Here is a 20539-nt window from a genome sequence, read left to right on the forward strand (position 1 = left end):
GTATACATCTTTTTCAGTCATTTAGCAGCTTACATAGAAGAGAACCTGTATATATATTTCACTTCAACACTTGGTTCTTTGCTACTGCATCTGGTAAGAGTTCAAAAACACTGTCTGAACTGAAAGCAGCATATGCCAAGTCAATACCAGCAACGATTTTAATCATGAATGAACACGTACTTCACAAGTAACTGACATTGTTAATTTTATAATTGAACATTAGAGGAGTATTTCACAGAAAAACATTTGTTTTCTGCAAGGTTAACGTTCTGGTAGATTTATAAAGATTTTAAAGAATATTCCTAAAAACCTTCCCTCAAAATAATTAAATAAAAATCTTAGACCATAACTTGCTTAAGATCAGTATGTATTCTGTAAACAATAAAGAAACATGCTAACTGTTACAGAGCAGCCCCATGATCAGCCAGACAGGCTTGCTGATACACCATGCAGGTAGATTTGTAAGTGTCATTTTTGATAAGCATTGCTGAACTGAATGACGCCATAGCGCCCACTGGTCATCCATTCAGTATCAGAAACATCCAGTTGCTCAGCTTGCCCTGGTTTTAAGCCAACCTGAATATCAGCTTTCAGTGTTCTCAAGCTACAAAGTGCTGTGGGATGAAATCCACGTAGGGCAGTGTCAAAAGAAACAGTATGGTTCCATTTTCTGTCTCCTGTTAGTTTCCTGTAGTTCAGGTCTCCCTTAAAAAAGATCAAATTTGACTTCTTTAATTCAACATATAAATCATGTGCTGCAAGAGACATGTCACAAAATTCATGAGGGGCCGTCCAGAAAAGGTGATCATGATAAATCCAAATTCCTTGCTTCAGGTTCTTTTCCCACACCATACCACACATGGATATCTGCATGTGATCGGCTTCCTTCATCGTTTTTAGCGTCCAATCAAAATCTTTCCTGGTTATATCAGAAACAAACCAAGGTATGTTTTTGCCATGAAAGTGAATCACATCAGCCAGTCCAGAGGTTATAAGAAAATCTGCTAGTATCAAATCAGTCACCAGCTCAAATCCAGAATTGTCAAGGACAATATCTATGCGGGTACACGTTGTTTCTGAGGTTTTGTTTTTCTTTTTATTAATGAGCAGTTCCCAAACACATTCAGAATCATCTACCAGGATGAAAGGCTTCAAAGATTCCAGAGTGGTTAAAGGATTGAATGACTGAGAGTTGTCCTGACCAGCAGAAATGGAAAGGTCACATTTGTTTCCCCACAGTGCAACCTAGATTTACAAAAAAATGGAATTAGCAATCAAGATTATCTTCTCACAGTTGAAGAAATTAAAATGTTGACAGTGTCAAAACTGAATCCAGAAATCTTATTTCCCACATTAAGAAATGACTGCTTCCCGCCTACTTTAAACAAACAGAAACTAATCAAGAAAGACATTCATTTTCAATATTTCTTGATTTAATATTGTGCAGTTTAAAAAAAGTGAGTAGTCATTTGGTTGGAAAGAATCTGAGTGTCGATAAATAAAGATACATTTTGCTGAAGCTTTTCATCTTGAACTTATCAGGACAATTCAGAAGAAAGGGAAAACAACATTTACACTGTATGAGACAAGACTGCTGATCGGTTGTCAAATGGATGCATTGGTAGAGGCAGTGCATGGAGAATGCAGCAGTTAGATGATAACTGACAGTTAACTGCCAAGCCTTGTTTACATTTTAAATCAGGAAAACGGTCATTGATTTGAAGAGGCAATGACCTCAGAAATGAACCACCGTTTGACTATCACCTATTTTGATGAGCTGAAACAGGCATAGTGTGTGTACATGTTCTCTCTGTCTGCAAAGAACAGAGCCTGGTCTATCAATACATCGTTTCCTGATAAGTGCTCATTCTACCTCAGATAACTCTGGATGGTAAAGATTTGAGCAACGGGTGAAGTTAGCTGTTTTGCACTGCTACTATGAAGTGATATTTGTCATGGACAAGATGCTGCTATCAAGCAAAAAGGTGTTGCACAAATGTGTAATGTGGTAATTTAGTTTCAGTGCCAGTATGATACTAGTTTAGTAGGCCATATATTCCAAAGACTGGCAGATGATATCAAACCACCTGTCAACTTGGCTGTTGCAACAGGCAAGTTACTGACCATATCCAACATGTTTGGCTTGCAAAACTCAGTAGTGTCCTACATTAGTTATGATTCCACAATAGAATGCTGGAGCAAATGCTGTCCAGACTTTGCAAAAAATACACTGACAATCAATTTAGAATTGTGCCTGATTCAATTCAACAAAATTAGGTGACATCTCTAGTTAATTTCTCAGGGTAATGCCTTCAACAATCAAAGTCAACCAGCCTTTTTTTTTAATATTCATTTGTGGGATGTGGCCATCGCACCAGTATTTATTGGCCATCCATCGTTGCCCTTGGAAAGGGTATGATGAGCTGCAGCCTTGAACCGTTGCAGTTCACCTGCTATAGGTTGACCCACAATGCCATTAGGGAGGGAATTCCAGGATTTTGACTCAGCAACAGGGAAGGAATGGTGATATATTTCCAAGTCAGGATGGTGAGTGGCTTGGAAGGGAACTTGAAGGTGATGGCATTCCCATGTGTCTGCTGCCCTTGTCCTTTGAGATGGAAATGGTTGTGGTTTTGGAAGGTGCTGTTTGAGGATCTTTGGTGAATTTCAGCAGTGCATCTTGTAGACAGTACACACTGCTACTGCACATCGATAGTGGAGGGAGTGAATGTTTGTGGATGTAGTGCCAGTCAAGCATGCTGCTTTGTCCTGGATGGTGTCAAGCTTCTTAAGTGTTGTTTGAGTTGCACCCATCCAGGCAAATGGGGAGTACTCCATCCCACTCTTGACTTGTGCCTTGTAGACGGCGGACAGGCTCTGGGGAGTGTGGAGGTGAGTTACTCAACACAGTATTTCTAACCTCTGACCTGCTATTATAGCCACTGTGTTTATGTGGAAAGTCTAGCTGAGTTTCTGGTTTAAAATTTAATCAAAGCTTGGCACTTAACCTTTAGTCATCATCTAACTGCTTCATTCTCCATGAAAACACCTCACCAATCAGAGTCCAGAGTCAATGAATTAGTAACCAACCTTTCAGAGTATTGTTGGCTTCTCTTTACACTGGTATTTCTTTCAAACTGTCCTGAGAGTGTGGTTCAAAAATCTTCAACGGACTGTCTTTTTTAACAAAATTAGTTGATGGCATGTAACAAAATCTGAATATTATAGTAAGAAACAGTTAAAGTATATTTTTAACATTGCAGACTTATTACCATGACCACACATCAGAAATTTGAGAATACTGATGTGTAAACTGTAAAAACTGCAAACAGCAATGCCACTCAACTAAATATTTTCAAATAAAAAATTGCTATTACAGTTGGATTTTGGACAGCTTAAAAGTACACTGGTTTTGGAAGCAGTCCAGAGCAGGTTCACCAGGCTGATATCAGCCTTGGTCATTCCCCTACAGATAACATTGCTCTTTGACACAAAAATCAAAGCATTCCCTAGAAATATGTCTGATCTGTAGCTGGTATGTTGTATATGGCCAAATAGAAACTCAAGTAAATCAATACTTTTGTCTTTTTATTGATAATTTAGCAGTTTTTCTATTTGAATTTTCTTGGCCTGGTGATTTGAAAAGTGATGTGTTCTGTTCAGGAAATCGCAATTCAGAACAACAAAATTCCGTTTGCATCAGCAACTTGAGATACACATAAATCAATGGGAACATTGAGTTAAACATCAAGGCTATACTGAATGCACTGAGGCAGGCCAGAAAGTAAAACCTCCTCGGGGCATTTAATTATTTTGGTAACTGTGCAGCTTTGAATCCTGTTTGTAATCGTATGCTATTCATTCAGCTTCTTTTTAGAAAATAGATATATAAGTTAGTGATTTCAAATGAAATTCGAGGAATAAAGCATTTCTTGTTAAGTCTCCATGTAGTTCCCCAAATTACAAAACAAAATAAATATTAGCAGTGTGCATAAATAATTTACCTATTTTAAACAAACTGGGAGCTGGCGTTTCTAAAAGAAAATCTTTTAAGCATTTTGTTTGATGCAAGTTAGTGTAACCCATGCATTTTTACACTGATGATTTTTTAAGTTTTTCGATGTGCTTACAGCAGCCTTGGCAGATTTTGTAAGCTCAGACATAAGGACAGCTTCAAAGAAGAGTCATATTAGATTTAAAACATCAACTCTGCCTCTGTCTGCAAAGATGCTGCCAGACCTGCTGAGTTTCTCCAGCACTTTCTGTTTTTATTTCAGATCACCAGCATCAGCAGTACTTTATTTTTATTTAGGTAAGACAAATGTAACTGATCCCCGATAACTAAGTAATCAACAATAGATTGACAAGCACATGATTTCTGCAAGTCTGCAAATTGATGGATATGGGTAGACAGAACCTTTATGAAGGATCATATGAAGATGTATATGTAGTGCCTCCCTTTACCTCAAGAAAACAATATGAATTACCTCAACAGACCAAAGATTTAAAAAGGCTGATCTGTGTGTAATTGGCTGTAGATAGAGTGTGCTTGTGAGGGTTATGTGGTGCAGTGGTAGTGTTCCTACCTCTGGTCCAGCAGGTCTAGTACAAGCCCTACAAGCCCCACCTACCCCAGAGGTGTGTCATAACATTTTCAAACAAGTTGATTAAAATCATAAAACCAGAAGTAATCATTCAGTCCATCGTATCTCCTTTGCAATTCAACAAGATCATGGCTGATCTCACAATCCTCAAATCCACTTTCCTGCCTTTTCCCTTAAACTCTTGATTCCATTTACTGACTCAAATCTGTCTACTCAGCCCTGAGTATACCTAATGACTCAATATCAACAGCCTGAATCTCAAATTCACTCATCTGAGATAAAAACAATTCCTCCTCATCTCTGTCTTAAATATGTGACTCCTTATTCTGAGGTTACGCTGCCTGGTCCTAGACTCTCCCAGAAGGGGAAACAACCTTTTTGTATCTAGCCTGTTGAGTCCCCGCAGAATCTTGTATGTTCAAATAAGGTTACCTCTCGTACATCTAAATTCCAATTAATACAGGCCCAAACTACTCAACCCTTCCTCCTAAAACAGTCCCTCCATACCTGATATCAGCCTGGTGAACCTGCTCTGGACTGCTTCCAAAACCAGCATATCTATCTTCGGATAAGGGGCCCAAAACTGTTCAATGTATTCCAGCTGTGGTCTAACTTGTGCCTTGTATAGTTCTGGCAAAACCTACCTACTCCATTCTCTTTGAAATAAAGGCCAACATTCCACTTGCCTTCCCTATTATCCCAATGAATCTGGAAACTAGCTTTTTGTGATTCATGGATAAGGACTCCCAAATCCCTCTTGTTCAGAGCTTTCTGCAGTCTTTCTCAGTTTAAATAGTATTCAGTTCCTCTATTCTTCCTACCAAAGTGCATAACCTCATTTTCCTACATTGTATTCCATCTGCCAAATTCTTGCCCACTCACTTAATCTCTCTATATCCCTCTGTACGCCCTTTGTGCCATCCTCACAACTTGCCTTTCTATCTATTTTGTCATTCGCAAACATGGCTATAATATATTCACTTTCCTCATCTAAGTCATTAACATATATATTGTAAATAATTGGAGACCCATCATTGATTCCTGTGGCACTCCGCTCATTACAGGTTGCCATCCTGAAAATGTCCCCTTATTCCAGCTCTCTGTCTTCCATTTGTTAACCAATCCTCTATCCATGCTAATATACTGGCTCCAGCACCATGGGCTCTTATCTTATTTAGTAGCCCAATGTGCAGTACCTTATCAAATGTTTTATGGAAATCCAACTATATTACATTAATGCTTCCCCTTTATCTATTCTGCTTTTTAACTCCTCAAAGAATTCTAGTAAAATAACTAACTACAAAGTTTACAGATCCTGCTGGTTGCTCCTTTTGATCTACAATAATATTAATATTATTACACTGAGACATTAATATCATGCCTACCCTTGAAAAGTTACCTCTGAAGATACAACTGCTTTTTACATCTCTTTGTGACATTTACATTGCTCCAACAGTGCTGCAGACACGCTGTTAATGAGGTCTTGTTTAGATTAACATATAATAAAATAAAACTCAGAAGCTAACATTAGATATATCTTTTACTTTGAAACCATACCGAATAAAAGCAAGGAAATACTCAAACTTCTTTCTTTAACAAGCTTCACATTGCAGTTTTTCATATGATACCGAGTATCATAACCAAGCTCAAGAGACCTAAGTGAATCATGAGTCAATTATTATAAAGTACAAACTGATATTGGGACTTCTTCGCAGCTACATTCAATATTAATTCATAGTATCTACACAAATATAAATCAATACACTGTTTACTTAGGTAAGACCTACCTGCATGAGCAGAAGAAGCTCAGCTTTGAGTTGGGTATCCTTCAAATGTTCTATTTTCTTAGTCATTTCCAGAAAGTAGGTGCAAAGAGCAATGATAGCTTGCTGTGACCCTAAGAAACTTTGGGTCTTTGCTTCATTAAATACATCAAAATCACACATGGGAGGACTGCAGCGCACAAAAGAGAAAGCTAAATTAAGTTACAGACTTTACAGCTGAAAGTTTAACATTTCTTGCTATTTAACCTCATCAATTCTAGTTGATCTCTTGTAAAATTGTTCAGACAAAAATAAATGATTATATTTATTTACATACATGTTAACATAGAAAAACATCTCAGGTGCTTCACAATGAGATAAAATAATGCTTTTATATGGCAACGTATTACATCCTTAGCCAAGGAATCATGGGGTCACAATTTTGAATTTACAAATGCCACAAAACTTATGTTTGGTTTACAGAAAGGGACATTTGTTTTCTGAGTATAGAGACAGACTAATACATTGATGGTGAATGAAATTTAGTTCATGGAAAGAAAAAGTGATGTATTTCGGTACAAAGAACACATTCTCAATGGTAAAACATCAGGAGGAGCAGAGCAATTTAGGATTATAGATATGCAAATACTTAAAAATAGGAGAACAAACTGATAAATATGTAAAGACACCGTGCAAATGCAATTTCTACCCTTCAAATGCAATTTCTACCCTTCAAATGCAACTTCTATCCTCGGTTTATATTATAGACATAATTTCTTTCAATGTTTAAATTTACTTTTAATGCATCACTTTACTCACTTGAGTTGTAGTGATTCCTGAATCCTACGGTACATGTAACACTCCATGTACAACCAGGGTGATTTAAACCAGCTGGGGTATTCATCTTTATCCAGTCTAGCCTGTTGCTGTTCTAGGTATTCATTCCACAAGTCAACATCAGGTAATCCATCCGTAAGTGGTAGTGCTGGCTTGTCAGTTTGCACCTCATTTCGTAACTTAGCTAAGAGATAGATAGCTCTCTTTTCTGCCTCAACACCTTCCTAGAAAAATACATAGCATCATCTTAGATACATTTAGGCAAAATTATCACAAATTAACGTTATTCTTTATGCAACATATGACAAAATACAAATCGAACATTTTGATATGTAATTTTTATACTTTAAAACAATTTATACATATCTTTCCCATTTCTCACAAAACTTGATGATCTGACACACAAATGAGCTGATAAATTATGACACTATTTGGGCAATTTTGTTTTTGATAATTCATTACAAATGAATCACAAAGTAGGAAACGGATATTCTGTGCTTGTAGATTTTGCTCAAAGAGCATCCCAATTTAACCTCAGCGTCCTCTTCACTCCCAACAATCTTCAATCCTCTTTGCTAATTCAACTAATTTTTTTAGTGCTACATTAATGTTCATTTATTACTCATTGTAATTGCTCTGTTTTATTGGCTGCACAGTGAGTTGAAGGCTGTGGAGGCAGACAGGAAAGTGGAGTCAAGGCCATAATCAGATAGCCATTATTTTATTGAATGACAGAGTAGCTCAGTGGGCCAAGTGGTCTACTCTTGTTCTATTTCTTCTGCTCTTATGATCAGAGATTTCTTGACATTAGAGGACAAGAAAGAGATCTCTGTACCTAAATCCCTTTATTCTATTAAGAATAAAGAATTAGAAAGTTTAAGCACGACTCCAAGAATTGAGTAAAAACAAATGTAGGCTGACTCTCTAGTGCTGCACTCTGAGGCGCTATCTAGCAGATGAACCAACATTAAGCTAACAGCCTGTTTGCTTCGTCAGGCAGGTTTAAAAGATCCCATGGACCTATTTGAAGAACTGTAGAATATGTTGGCTAACATTCACAAACATAATGTTAGACTCTCAAATCCGTTCTATCATTTAATTAGATCATGGTATACTGACATCACAACACCATTAACTACATTCTCTCCTTATTATTACCTAACAAAAATCCAATAATTTCATTCTTTAAAATTTCAATTGATCAAGCACACATATCTTGGAGAATCAAATTCTACAGAATCAAATTCTACATTTTCACTTTGCTCTGTGCAAAAATAAATACACCTGATTTCACTCCCAGATGGCCTAGCTGGAGTTCTGAAATAATAACCCTGTTTGAGATTCCTTCAACACAGGAAATATTTTATTTGTATTGACTCTGTCTAGTCACCTAATAAATTTCAATAACCTTTTAAGTTCACCACTAAACTTTCTAAACTCCAGCCAAAGTAGGTTTATGCAACCTATTAACTGAATTTAACATTTTAAACTTGGTACCAAGTTTGGTATCAAAGAATAAAAGATTTGGTAAATGCAGTATGTGAGAAAACAGGAGGTTGTCCACTTTGGTAGGAAGACTGAAAGGCAGAATAGTACTAATGTTTTAACCAGTTTTAACTAGTTTTAACCAGTCAGCTCGGCGAACCAACAAACAACTCCAGAATAGCAATGAAATGGGAAGAGATTGCATAATGCTGCAGTACAGAGAAATCTTGGTATTGTATTACAGAATCACAAAAGGTAGCATGTGAGCGGATCAAGTAGTTTGGAAGGCAATTGGAACGTTGGCCTGTTTGCAAAAGGAAATGAAAGAAGGGAAGTGTTGTTACACCTATAGAGGACTTTAATACGACTGCATTTGGAGTACAGAGTTATAGGATCATACAGTACAGAACAGGCCCTTCGGCGCATCAAGTCTGTACCACCAAAAATACACTACTACCTACACTAGTCCCACTTACCACACCCCGAAACGTTAACTCTGATTTTCTATTTGCAGATGCTGCCAGACCTGCTGTGCTTTTCCAGCAACTTCTGCTTTGGTTCCTGTCCATAAGTGTGTACAGTTTTGGTCTACTTCCTTAAGTAAAGATATAATTGCATTAGAAGCAATTGAAAGAAGATTCAGTCAACTAATTCCTGGGAATGAAAGGAGAAATGAAGAGAAGGTTGTGCAGATCGGGCCTATACCCACCAAAATGTATTAGAATAAGAGGTGATCTTATCGAAACATGTAGGTTCTGAGGGGATTCACAAGGTGGATACTAAGAGGATGTTTCCTCTCATAGGGGAGTATAGGACACACAGCTTAAAAATTAGGTGTTTCCCAAATAAGACAAATAAGGAGAATCTTTTACTCTCAGTGTTGGTCTGTGCAATTCTCTCCCCAGAGAGCAATGAGGCTGGATCATTAAATATATTCAACGCTGAGTTAGATGGATATTCTTACCTTCTTGTGTGTTTACTCTGGTGAATTTGCACTATACCACTTTCAAGGCCATTACATCTTTCCTTAGGTTTTGATGTTCAAAATTGAATGTTTTCTTCCGAATGTGATCTGACCATGGTTCTGTGCAATTGAAGCATCACTCCCTCCTCCTTTTGAATTCTAGCCCCCTTGAAATAAAGTCAGTGGGTCAGATTTTCCGAGGAGTGGCAATCTCACTCAGATTATCACTTTGATTCTGCAAAAGGAGAGCCACATCTCCAAGAAGAGATTCCACTCAGGAGTTTCCTCAGAAATGCAGTCTTATTTCCATTTGGATCAGGTCCAGTAGCAGGGAGATTGAGTTGGGTCGAGCAGGGGAGGCTTTGGTCCCGGGGGATACATTAACGCCGAAATCCCTTAGAAGTTTCTAGTAGTCCACCATAATTAAAATATTGTATTTTGTTTCCCAGATCAAAAATGGACGATCTCATACTTTCCCTCATTGAACTGGAATTGTAATTGTTTTGTCTCCTCAGGTAATCTGCCTGCTTCATTTGTTACCTCCTCCTGCCAAACACAACTCATTGTGTCCCCAGATTTAAGTGTCACCTATCAATTTGGATGAACAACTCTCTATTCCTTCATCCAACCCAAAAGTATGTTGAACTGCTAAGGCACTTCAGATATCATCGTGACCACTTGTCACATTCCACCTAAAAGAGTAAGAACTATGCATCCTTACTTTGTCACCTACCTGACGACAGATTCATCTCAAAATCAAAACATTATAGTTCAGTCAGATAGTTCTTGATTTGTTTTTTCACAATGTGGAGCTCACTGTCACATGGAATGGCTGAAGCAAACAGGATTGATGCTTTAAAAAGTGGGATTTACTGTATAAATGAGGAAAAAGGGAATATAACAGGTATTGGGGTAAGATGAAAGAGGCAATTAGGCTAATGTGGAATATAACCAACCTGGAGAGAATAGCATGTCATTTAAATTTTGTATTCTTAATTTGATATCTGTAGAATCTTGTGTACGGGAAGTCAGCCATAGCCTACTAATTTCCAAATAATAGAATCTGTCAGTTTACCTAAAGCTTTGATCCAAGTCTTTGCAGAATAACTTTAACAAAAAAATCAAGCAGATGGAGTAGCAAATGAAAGTTACTGATCAGAAATAAAACAATACTCTAGCCTTACAATGCTGAGAACAATATCTTCCTTTAATATTTTAATATTGAAATTTACACCTGCTTTACTTATTCATGTTAGGTACATTACTAAGTCCCACTGTCAAAAATTAACAAAATTTACCAAGCTCATCTGAAAACTTCCCAATTTCAAAAAGTTATCATGGAATCATATAGCACAAAAGGAAGCTATTTGGCTTAATGTGTCTGCACCAATTCTTTGAAAGCACTATCCAATTAGTCCCAAGCCACTGCTCATTTCTCACAGCAATCCATATTTTTCCTTTAAGTATATACAGTATCCAATTCCCTTTCAAAACTTACTATTAAATCTGTTTCCACCATCTTTTCCAGCAAATCATTCCAGACCATAAGACATGGCATACTGCTTTAAAAATATGAATCCCTCTGCTGGATTTCTAGCAAATTATCTTAAAAGTATGTCTTCTGGTTACTGACTCATCTGCAATTAGAAATGGTTTATCTCTTTATAATCTATTAAAGCCTCTCAAGTTTGAACACCTTTATTAATTCCTCTCTTAAACGTCTCGGACCAGCATCCTCCCTTTCCTCTTCACTGCGCTGGACTGAGATCAATCCAAGCTTCTTTTGTCTCTTCACGTAACTGAAGTCTCACAGCCTTTCTATTAAAACTCCTCTGCACTCCAACGTTATTTTTGAACAAGTTAGTAAAGTTACATTTCCAACTCCATAACAGTCAATCTCCACTCACTTGTCCATGTTCCTCAAAAAAGGTATCCATGTGTCGATGTACTGAATCAATAGCCTTAGTCAGTATCCGTGGCAGTCTGTCTCTAATAGTTAAGTACGCAAATGACCTACAACAGAGAAATACTATACATCAGGAAGGTTATATGGCTACACGATGCAAGAAGTTAGTAGAGATTTTTCAGTACAATGTCAGGATCATGGAGGACTCTTTTGGCATAACTGGCTGATCACCTAAATAACCAAAATATTACTTCTCTGGCATATCAGGAAAAACCTTGAAATGATAGGAAAGTGCAAATATGGCATAAAATCAATACTGTATTTTATTCCAATTGAACCAGGCTTCTGTTCAGCAGAGAACACGTACAATGCACAAGCTAAGGATGGCTGAGTTGCAAAAATGAAATCACTGAACAAACTTTGATGTTGCAGATTTCTCTTTACTATATATGAAATTACATGGACCACTGGGACCAGCATTCAAGTTCAACCTTCACAGGTGTGAATTTTTCTCTGCCTGCTGATTGTGTGGGCCTTTTGTAAAATAAATTTGTCCAACTTCACTAAACAGCCTCAGATTCAGCAACAACAGAGAACGCACTCTGAAAGGCCATGGGATGACTGGTGTGGAAAATAGTGCAATAGGCATGTTAGGCAAATCAATCTTTCAGATCAAACATTAATCTACCTTCTAACGTTTACCCTCTCCTGTGGAAGTAAAAGAACCCTTTACGTGATTTGAAGAGCAAGGGAGACCTGATCAACCAACATGATTAAAACAGATTATCTTTTCATTTTCACATTGTCTTTATTGGGGCTTTGCTGTTTCCAAATTGGCTGCTTTTCCAACAACAGGCTACACTTCAAAATTCACTTGACCTACTATAAAACACTTTGGGATGTCAGGGATGAGTAAGAGCCACTGCAGAAGTGCAAGTCTTTATTTCAACAACTGTAGATGCACAATGGTTTAATCTTTGTTGTTAATGTTCTGTATTCATCTCAATTCCAGGGCCACAGCCTAAGCACATTGCAGAGATGATTCCCTGAAAATATAGCCAGAGTGGAGTGGCGTGAAATGGTCGATGAATCTTGCTTATATTGGAATTACAGTTTCTCTCAGATGGTGCCATTCTTGCCTCAGAAGCGAGAAGCTAGAACATGGAAGTTTTCCCCACTGTAGAATTTAAGCTTTAGCTGGATACACATTAGTGCAGAACCGAGGAAACACTGCTTTGTTAATAGTGTCATGAAGATGCTAAACTGAGACCCAAGTTCAACTAGAAAGAAGTTGTCCCATAGTTTCTCTGGAAATAGCAGCATTTTCCCTGTTCACGGGTAAACATTTTTCTCCAAATCAACACCACCAAAAATGGATTAATTACATCATAGAATCCCTACAGTGCAAAAAGAGGCCACTTGGCCCATCCAACCCAACCACACATTTACTATGGCTAATCCGCCTAGCCTGTACATTCCTGGACACTGCAGGGTAATTTAGCATGGCCAATGCACCTAACTTGTACGTCATGAGACTGCAGGAGGAAACCACAGCACCTGGTGGAAGCCCACGCAGACTCAGGAAAAACATGCAAAACTCCACACAGACAGTCATAGAGTCATACAGCACACAAACAGACCCTTTGCTGCAACTCATCCACGCTGACCAGGTATCCCAAATTAACTAGTCCCATTTGCTATCGTTGGCCCATAACCCTCTAAAACTTTTCTATTCGTGTACCCATCCAAACGTATTTTAAATATTGTAACTGTACCCACCTCTACCATCTCCTCTGGCAGCTCATTCCATAGACACACCACCCTCTGTGTGAAAAAGTTGCCCCTCGGGTCCCTTTTAAATTTTTCTCACCTCTCACCTTAAACCTATGCCCCCTAGTTTTGTACTCCGCTACCTTTGGAAAAAGACATTGGTTATTCACCTTATCTATGCCCTTCATGATTTATAAACCTCTATAAACCTCAGCCTCTGATGCTCCAGGGAAAAAAAGTCCCAGCTATCCTTATAATTCCAAACATGCAACATGCTTGTAAATTTTTTCTTCACCCTTTCTAATTTAACAACATCCTTCCTAAAGCAGAGGATGGAACTGAACCCCAGTCCCTGGCACAGTGATCAGCAACGCTAACCACTGAGCCACTGTGCCATTCAATGTGTTCAACTGTTTCACTGATACCGCAAGATTTTTGTGTGGCTATAAGAATGTTAATATGGTCTCACCGAAATTCATTACAAAGTCACTTCTAACTTTAACAACTGTAAAATCTCATCAAATATTTTACTTAAGAAACAAAATCAGATAGATCTAATTAGTTTTAAGTATTTTGTTCTCCGTGGTGACAAATAGAACTGTGCCGGAAGTTTTGTTATCTCTAGACCTGACTATTCTGAGCACTCTTGGCTGGCCTCCCACTTCCTACCTTCCAGAAACTTGAAGTCAAGCAAAATTCTGCTGTCTGTCCTAAATCACACCAAGTTCCATTTACTCATCACCATTATACTCACTGACCTATACTGAGGCCTACTGACAATCATTTGGATTTTAAAATTCTCATTTTTTAACTTGAAATCCTTCCATGACTTTTCCTCTCCCTATCGCTGTAATATCCTGAAGTCATACAAGCTCCAAAACATATACTCTCCAATTCTGGTCTCTTGCATCCCTGATTTAGTGTCTGTGCTTTCAGAGAAGTCCTTAAACAATATAATTCCATCTCTTAACTTCTATATCTCCATTTCCTCCTTTGAGATTTTTCTTGAAACCTAACTCTTTAACCAAGTCAACTGACATAATATCTCTTCATGTGGTTGAGTTTTAAATTTTGTCTTGTAACATTTCTGTGCTTTGGGATATCTTCCTATTTTGAGCATGATATAAATACAAGTAGTTCATGCTGTTGGGAGTTTTTTCTCTCATGTTAGATATATTTTCCAGTAAGTGATACTAAACTTACACAATATCTACACATAACCCTAAAGAAAAGATTTTAATTCAGAAAGCAAAATGCAATTTTCATTGGTATTTCTCACAACAATGTTACACCTTTCAAACAAAAGAACCCTTGTGAAGTCATGGGTTTCCAAACTTTACACTTCTTGAACTTTCAAGGTGTCACTAATAAGACATGTGAAAATTCCAAGAGTGAAAGATTATGTAAAAATTAGAGTACATTTTGACACAGTCAATGGGCGGAGAATATTGCCTCGATGCCTCTGTCTTTTTGTTTGGAAAATGATGGCAATGTATTTCTGAAATTATTTTAAGATTTCAAAATGAGACTGATGAAATTTTGCCAGTTCTTTATTTTTGTCCTCTTTATATCCACACTGAAAGAATAATTATTCAAACTACAGACTTGGGACAGGTTGCCAATAAACATTTACATTTGCAAAATGGCCAATGTGGAAAAATGAGAAAATACATAGTGCTGACTAAACTCCATCTTGCTGAAGACAGATGGTTGGATCAACAGTGTGGGAACATAACCCCAGAGAGTATATCAGTTGAAAGGTCATCCATTTTCTCAGTAATGAAACGCAGTAAGCCAGGTCAGCACTACTACCCTTAATGATAAACATTTTTCAAGAACTTAACCTTCAGATCTATTTTCCCTTGAAAATTATTGTTTCCCTTCCTTTATTCGTTTAATTTCCTTGTTTTTTTTTAAAAGGGGCAAGTTGCTTTAATGTAGTTGGCAGCAACATCAATGTTTGCAATTTTAATTAGCTCCCAAAAAATGCAACTTGGTTTTAATAATTTAAAAACCAATATCAGCATTTTTATCATACAGTAGCTACTATTTCAAAGTTGTTTGGGTATCTGGGAAGAAATCTCAAAAGTACATTCTCAATGACCTATAACTTAATCTCACAGTGCAAGAATCATGAGGTACAAAACTTTTGAGTTTGACCAAGACATGAGAGTGGAATGAAATAACAGTCACAAAAGTAGGGATCATAAGTTACAAACTTAAATACTGCATATTCTTAAATGTCAATCATTAACCTTTGACTTTTACAAGTAAAGGCATGTCAGGTGAAATAATTAGGTATGGTGAGACGTACCTATGATGAAGGCAGTGTCTGAGTTGACACTGGTGTCAGTGGGTAAGTTTCAAATCCACTATAGACTAATGCTATATCTAACATCTCTTGTGTGAATACCATTAAGCAGCACTGTATTATAAAATACTCTAATTAGTGTATAAAAAGGAACAAAATCTGAGAAAACACTGGCTGAGAGTGTTTCAAGGCCAGAGGAATCCTGGTGTGAAGCTTCATTGAATTGCATGATTTCAGCTACAAACTTCAAATATAAAATTAATGATACCTCAGCTGGGCAGTCTGAGAAATTTAAACATTGTTGAAGTTCCACCATATCCACCCTCCAGTTTGCAATATTCTAGGAAGGGCATTTCCCATTAATTGGAGTAGCATTCAAGAAATCCTTCATTCATTTAATTTCACAAATACATACGGTGAAATCACGATGAGTCAAATTGAATAACCCAAAACTCTGGATCTACTGAAGTCATCATCCAGTCCCACCAGCCTAACAGCATAGCAAACAGAATGGTGTCAGTGAAAAGACAAAATTCTGAACTGGTCATTTTGGATTAGACAAGCTTGTCATCTCACCATGCCAACCAATCGGAGTAAAGTTAGGCCAGACTAGAGTGTGACATCATGCAGCTCTGGGCAAGCCATCATTTGAAATCAAGACCTCTCTGTGAAAGTACATTCAAAGCCTGCAAATTTGGCTAGACCTACGAGCAAGTTTAAAGTGTTATCAAAGAGGAAGTCAAGTAGATAAAGCAAGTGGAATACCGTGATGCAAAATGAAAAAATGTCATTGCTAAGTGGAAAATTCAAGCACTGAGTTTGTCAATCACTCTGAAACAGAAGACAAACAATTTGAAGCAGTTTGACAAGCAGGCATTCTCTCCAGCAAGGGAGGATGAGAAATGGCTGCCTATTGCAATGTTGAATAAGTTCTGATAATGTAGTTCAAGACAGCTCAAGCTGGGAACATTCCCATCTCCAGCCCAATCCTGCAGGAAAACTGAATCTCGCTAGCCAAGAAGGTGGGCCATAACAAGTCCAAATGCAACTATGATGGCTGGACCAGTTCAAAGCAAGGCATAGCGTTGTCTTCCGCAGGATAAGCAGTGAGGGTGCAATAGTTATGGCAGCAATGACAGGTGACTGGCTCCAAAACCTCTTCGACCTGTTTGTTTCCTCTCCACCTATCCTCTCCTCTATCCCTCTTCTATCCGCCTCCCACTCTCTCCCTATTTATTTCAGAACCCCCTTCCCCTCCCACTTTTCTGATGAAGGGTCTAGGCCCGAAACGTCAGCCTCTCTGCTCCTATGATGCTGCTTGGCCTGCTGTGTTCATCCAGCCCTGCACCTTGTTGTCTCGGATTCTCCAGCATCTGCAGTTCCTACTATCTCTGGCTCCAAAACTATCTATTCTGAACAAGTATGTGCCAAGAATCATGTTAACGCAGGTAAAACCAGATTGCTTTTTGATGTTTAAAGATTAATTGATAGAAAGTGCAGCAAGTTATGTGTCACTACAATGGTCTGTGTCCAATATGGATGGCACCAAAAAACTACCACTTCTTGCAGCAGGAAAGTAAAAGAAGCCATTTTGCTTTACATATATCAAGTCATTAGCCACACAAAAACTGTCTCAATGACTCTCAGCATTTTTAAAGCATGGATCAGGAAAGTACACAAGATATTTTAATCGAAGTATGATTATCATCATCCAGATAACTGTCTCTCACACCCTGACAACACTGGACCATCAAGCTGATATTCTTTTCTCCCAGCACCAAACAAAGCTCTTGCCAATGAATCAGGAGGGAATAGGCAGCTGATCTCTCAGGTTACCTAGGCCATCAAAAAGCAGACGTATAACCCAACTCCCAAAAACTGTCTTTGACTTTTACAAGGTCAGGCCATTCTAAACTGCAAAAAATTGAAAAGAAAGGTATTTTTCACATATTTACTGCAGTTTCATTTAAGGTTTTTTTCAACATAGAGCAGATTTGTAGACAAACTGGATCACTTAGGGGCAAATTTGTGATCAGATCCCCTAGGATTTGAGTTATTGTGACTTTACTGTAACACAATCTGTAATGAAACACTTTCCTGCATTACGAAAAATGCAACACCCAAGTGTCATGTTTTATCTCTTGCAAGCCCATTTTGAGAGAAAATCCTGTTCTACAGTAAGTCATTAGTCTTAGCTGAATAAAATAAGTTTTCCTAAAGGATATTGTGATTCATAGAATTTATTTTCCAATCCAACATCTGTGTGTCTGTCAACTCTGAAATTCATTTAATCTAAGGATATATTCTGATACTGAAAGGAGAGCAAAACATTCAAATCAACATGGGGTGAAGCCTCAAGGCGCTGATGCTTTCTTATGAACTCAACAATACTAATGCTTCTAAATATCATGGGGAGGTAGTTTGGTTCTCTTACTGAAGAAGGGCATGATTAGTATCGGTGTAAATTTAATATTACTCATCATTTTATCAGCCCTGTCTTGAATATTGCCAAGGTCTTTTTGAATGCAGGTTTGGACAGTTTCATTAGCTGAAGAATTGGGAATGATATTGTGTGTTGTGCAATGATCAGGAAGTAGCCTCACTTCTGTGCTTACAATGAAGGGAAAGGTCATTGTTGTAGCAGTTGAAAGTAGTTGGGCCTAGGATGCTGCCTTGAGCAACTCCTGCAGTAATGTTCCGAGGCTTAGATGGTGGACTTCCAATGACAATAACCATTTTCCAGCTACTGAGGCATTTTCCCTGTTACCACATGTGATCAAAAAACATCTTGTTATTTTGTGAGGTAAAGGATGTGAACCAGACAATGAGACCTGGATTTGAGTGGTTCTGATGGAATTCAAACTGAGCACCTGCTAGCAGTTTGTAAATGAGATGCTCTGTTGATGAATCCGTTAACCACATTGCTAATGAGATGGAAATTTACCTGATGGAATGTGCCTGCTTGTGAAAGGACAATTTTCCACATTGTTCAGTAGATGTAGCTCTTTTTAAACATCTTACTTGTAGTTGTGACTGTGGGGACCACAGATGGAAGTGGAGATGGATCATCCACACAACAATCCTGACTAATGATAGTTACAATGCTTCAGCTCATTTTTGTATTCAGTTGTGCTGTGCTGTCATTAATGAAGAATGGTAATGCCAATAAACCTCCTAATGATATCAACATTTTTAATTTGTGACAGGATTGCAGCGTTTTAAGCTGGTCCATTCATTATGTGGTCATTTAGCCAAAAGTGGTACATTACTGTCACTGCTTAGAATGCTATAATTCTACGTTGTAGTATCACCAGTTTGGCACACAATTTTCAGGTAGATCCTTATACTACGCTCCACACGTGGTCATGTGCATGTCTATATTCCTCTTTGAATCAGGGTTGGTCACCTAGCATTTGGGCTACTGGATCTTTAGAATCATAGAGATGTACAGCATGGAAACAGTCACTTCGGTCCAACTCATCTATGCTGATCAGATATCCTAAATTAATTTAGTTCCATTTGCCAGCATTTGGCCCATATCCCCTAAACCCTTCCTATTCATGTACCCATCCAGATGCCTTTTGAATGTTGTAATTGTACCAACCTCCACCACTTCCTCTGGCAGCTCATTCCATACACGCACCACCTTCTGTCCCTTTAGATCCCTTTTTAAATATTTTCCCTCTCACCTTAAACCAATGCCCTCTAGTTTTGGACTCCCCTACGATGAGGAAAAGACCTTGATTATTTACCTTTTCCAAGCCCCTCATGATTTTTTGTCTTTATATAGTCAGCAGTGATTGTACCTTATGATATGATGGATGATACCCTCAGTCTGGCACTTGCATCCACAATGCTACATGGAACAATTTGGCTGGAAAACACTTTGGACAGAACTTTCTTTCTCTCTATCAGAAGATTGTTAGTCTATGGCATTCTCTTCCTCAGAAAGTCGTGAAGGCTGTATCATTACATTTATTCAGGTCAGAGTTGGAATTTGGATAGACAAGGAAGTCCAGGATTACTGAAGCAGGCCCACGGCAAAATGCAATTGAAATCAGTAAAGCAGGCTTGAATGTCCTAAACCTGCTCTTAAATCCTATATTCCATTGGAGCAACCTGAGGTCATCAAAGGCACTACATCAATGGAAATCACTTTCCTCATAAAGCAATCCAGCCTAAGCAATCAAAGACGACAAATTCTGTCAGGGCAATTTTTTAAAAGTATTTCACATGTCTGGTTTGGAGGTTCTTAGTGCTAATCGGCGTGGATATTTTTTAACTACTCCCTCCGAAATAAAAAAAAAACAGGGAGCAGACTGCGTGAGTACGCCCGAGGATCTCTCCTTCATTCGCAAGATTTCCTAGATCATACAGAATTTGAATTTGGACTGATTTCCGAATAAAACCTTTCTTGTGCAATCTCAATCCCAGGGATACTGGAAGCCTGGTGCAAAGGCGCCAACCGAGGTCTAACCCTCTGGGTTGAGGGAGGAGAGGGGATGGATTTGTGAACTTTCCAGAGTACTTTTTGTTTTCGTCTTTGTATTAACTGTGAAAGTCGCTGGTTTAGATTACAGTGCTGTGTGATATTAATATACTTGTCCGTCAGAAGAACACGGCGGATTGCTTTCTGATGGTGTGTCAGCTGAGTGCTCGGTGGATGAACCTGACGGAGGGAGAGTGGGGTCAGCGGCGCGCGTACAGTCCCCCTTCTCTGTTTTTTTTTGTTTGAAAAGAGCTACAGACCCGGTGTATTTCGCCGAAAGCGAGTCCGGCACATCCTCCCCCGTCAACGTATTCAGCCTTGCCGCCATCTTGTCCCACAGCGTCCGGAAAGGAGGGGAGGGATGGGGCTAGAAACAGGAAGTGACGCCACACAGGGCGGAGCGAGCATGG

The 20539-nt window shown here is 38.4% G+C and overlaps 2 protein-coding genes across 4 annotated transcripts in view; one reads left to right on the forward strand and one right to left on the reverse strand.

Annotated features, from left to right (window-relative positions):
* Positions 1-350: 350 nt before the first annotated feature.
* Positions 351-20517, reverse strand: armt1 (acidic residue methyltransferase 1). Of its 3 annotated transcripts, XM_020518224.2 has the most exons (5): positions 20390-20517; positions 11561-11666; positions 7187-7428; positions 6392-6557; positions 351-1245 (listed from the first exon to the last, which is right to left on the reverse strand). In XM_020518224.2, exons 1-5 carry the CDS (start codon positions 20455-20457, stop codon positions 469-471), a joined length of 1359 nt encoding a protein of 452 aa, XP_020373813.1. In that variant the 5' UTR covers positions 20458-20517; the 3' UTR covers positions 351-468. The 3 variants fall into 3 exon arrangements, with proteins under 3 accessions (XP_020373813.1, XP_048457216.1, XP_048457217.1); XM_048601259.1 differs by lacking the exon at positions 11561-11666 and having other exon boundaries at positions 20390-20492; XM_048601260.1 differs by lacking the exons at positions 11561-11666; positions 20390-20517 and adding an exon at positions 9654-10741.
* The window catches only part of rmnd1 (required for meiotic nuclear division 1 homolog), a 91056-nt gene continuing 90417 nt past the window's right edge, over positions 19901-20539 (forward strand). The window contains exon 1 of the mRNA XM_048601265.1: positions 19901-19963. The gene's annotated coding sequence lies outside the window, so the exon portion shown is untranslated. The remainder of the gene's footprint in view (positions 19964-20539) is intronic.

The sequence above is a fragment of the Rhincodon typus genome, chromosome 9, assembly GCF_021869965.1.
Source record: "Rhincodon typus isolate 14 chromosome 9, sRhiTyp1.1, whole genome shotgun sequence".
Lineage (NCBI taxonomy): Eukaryota > Metazoa > Chordata > Chondrichthyes > Orectolobiformes > Rhincodontidae > Rhincodon > Rhincodon typus.

Bases quoted from the DNA above. Each gene is read 5' to 3' on its own strand.
- armt1 (XM_020518224.2), bottom strand. From the start codon at position 20,457: ATGGCGGCAAGGCTGAATACGTTGACGGGGGAGGATGTGCCGGACTCG. The intron at 7,429-11,560 runs GTGAGTGGAGAT...GTATTTTTCTAG, and splicing joins TTTTTGAGGAACATGGACAA to GAAGGTGTTGAGGCAGAAAA. The intron at 6,558-7,186 runs GTGAGTAAAGTG...TGTGCGCTGCAG, and splicing joins CAGGAATCACTACAACTCAA to TCCTCCCATGTGTGATTTTG.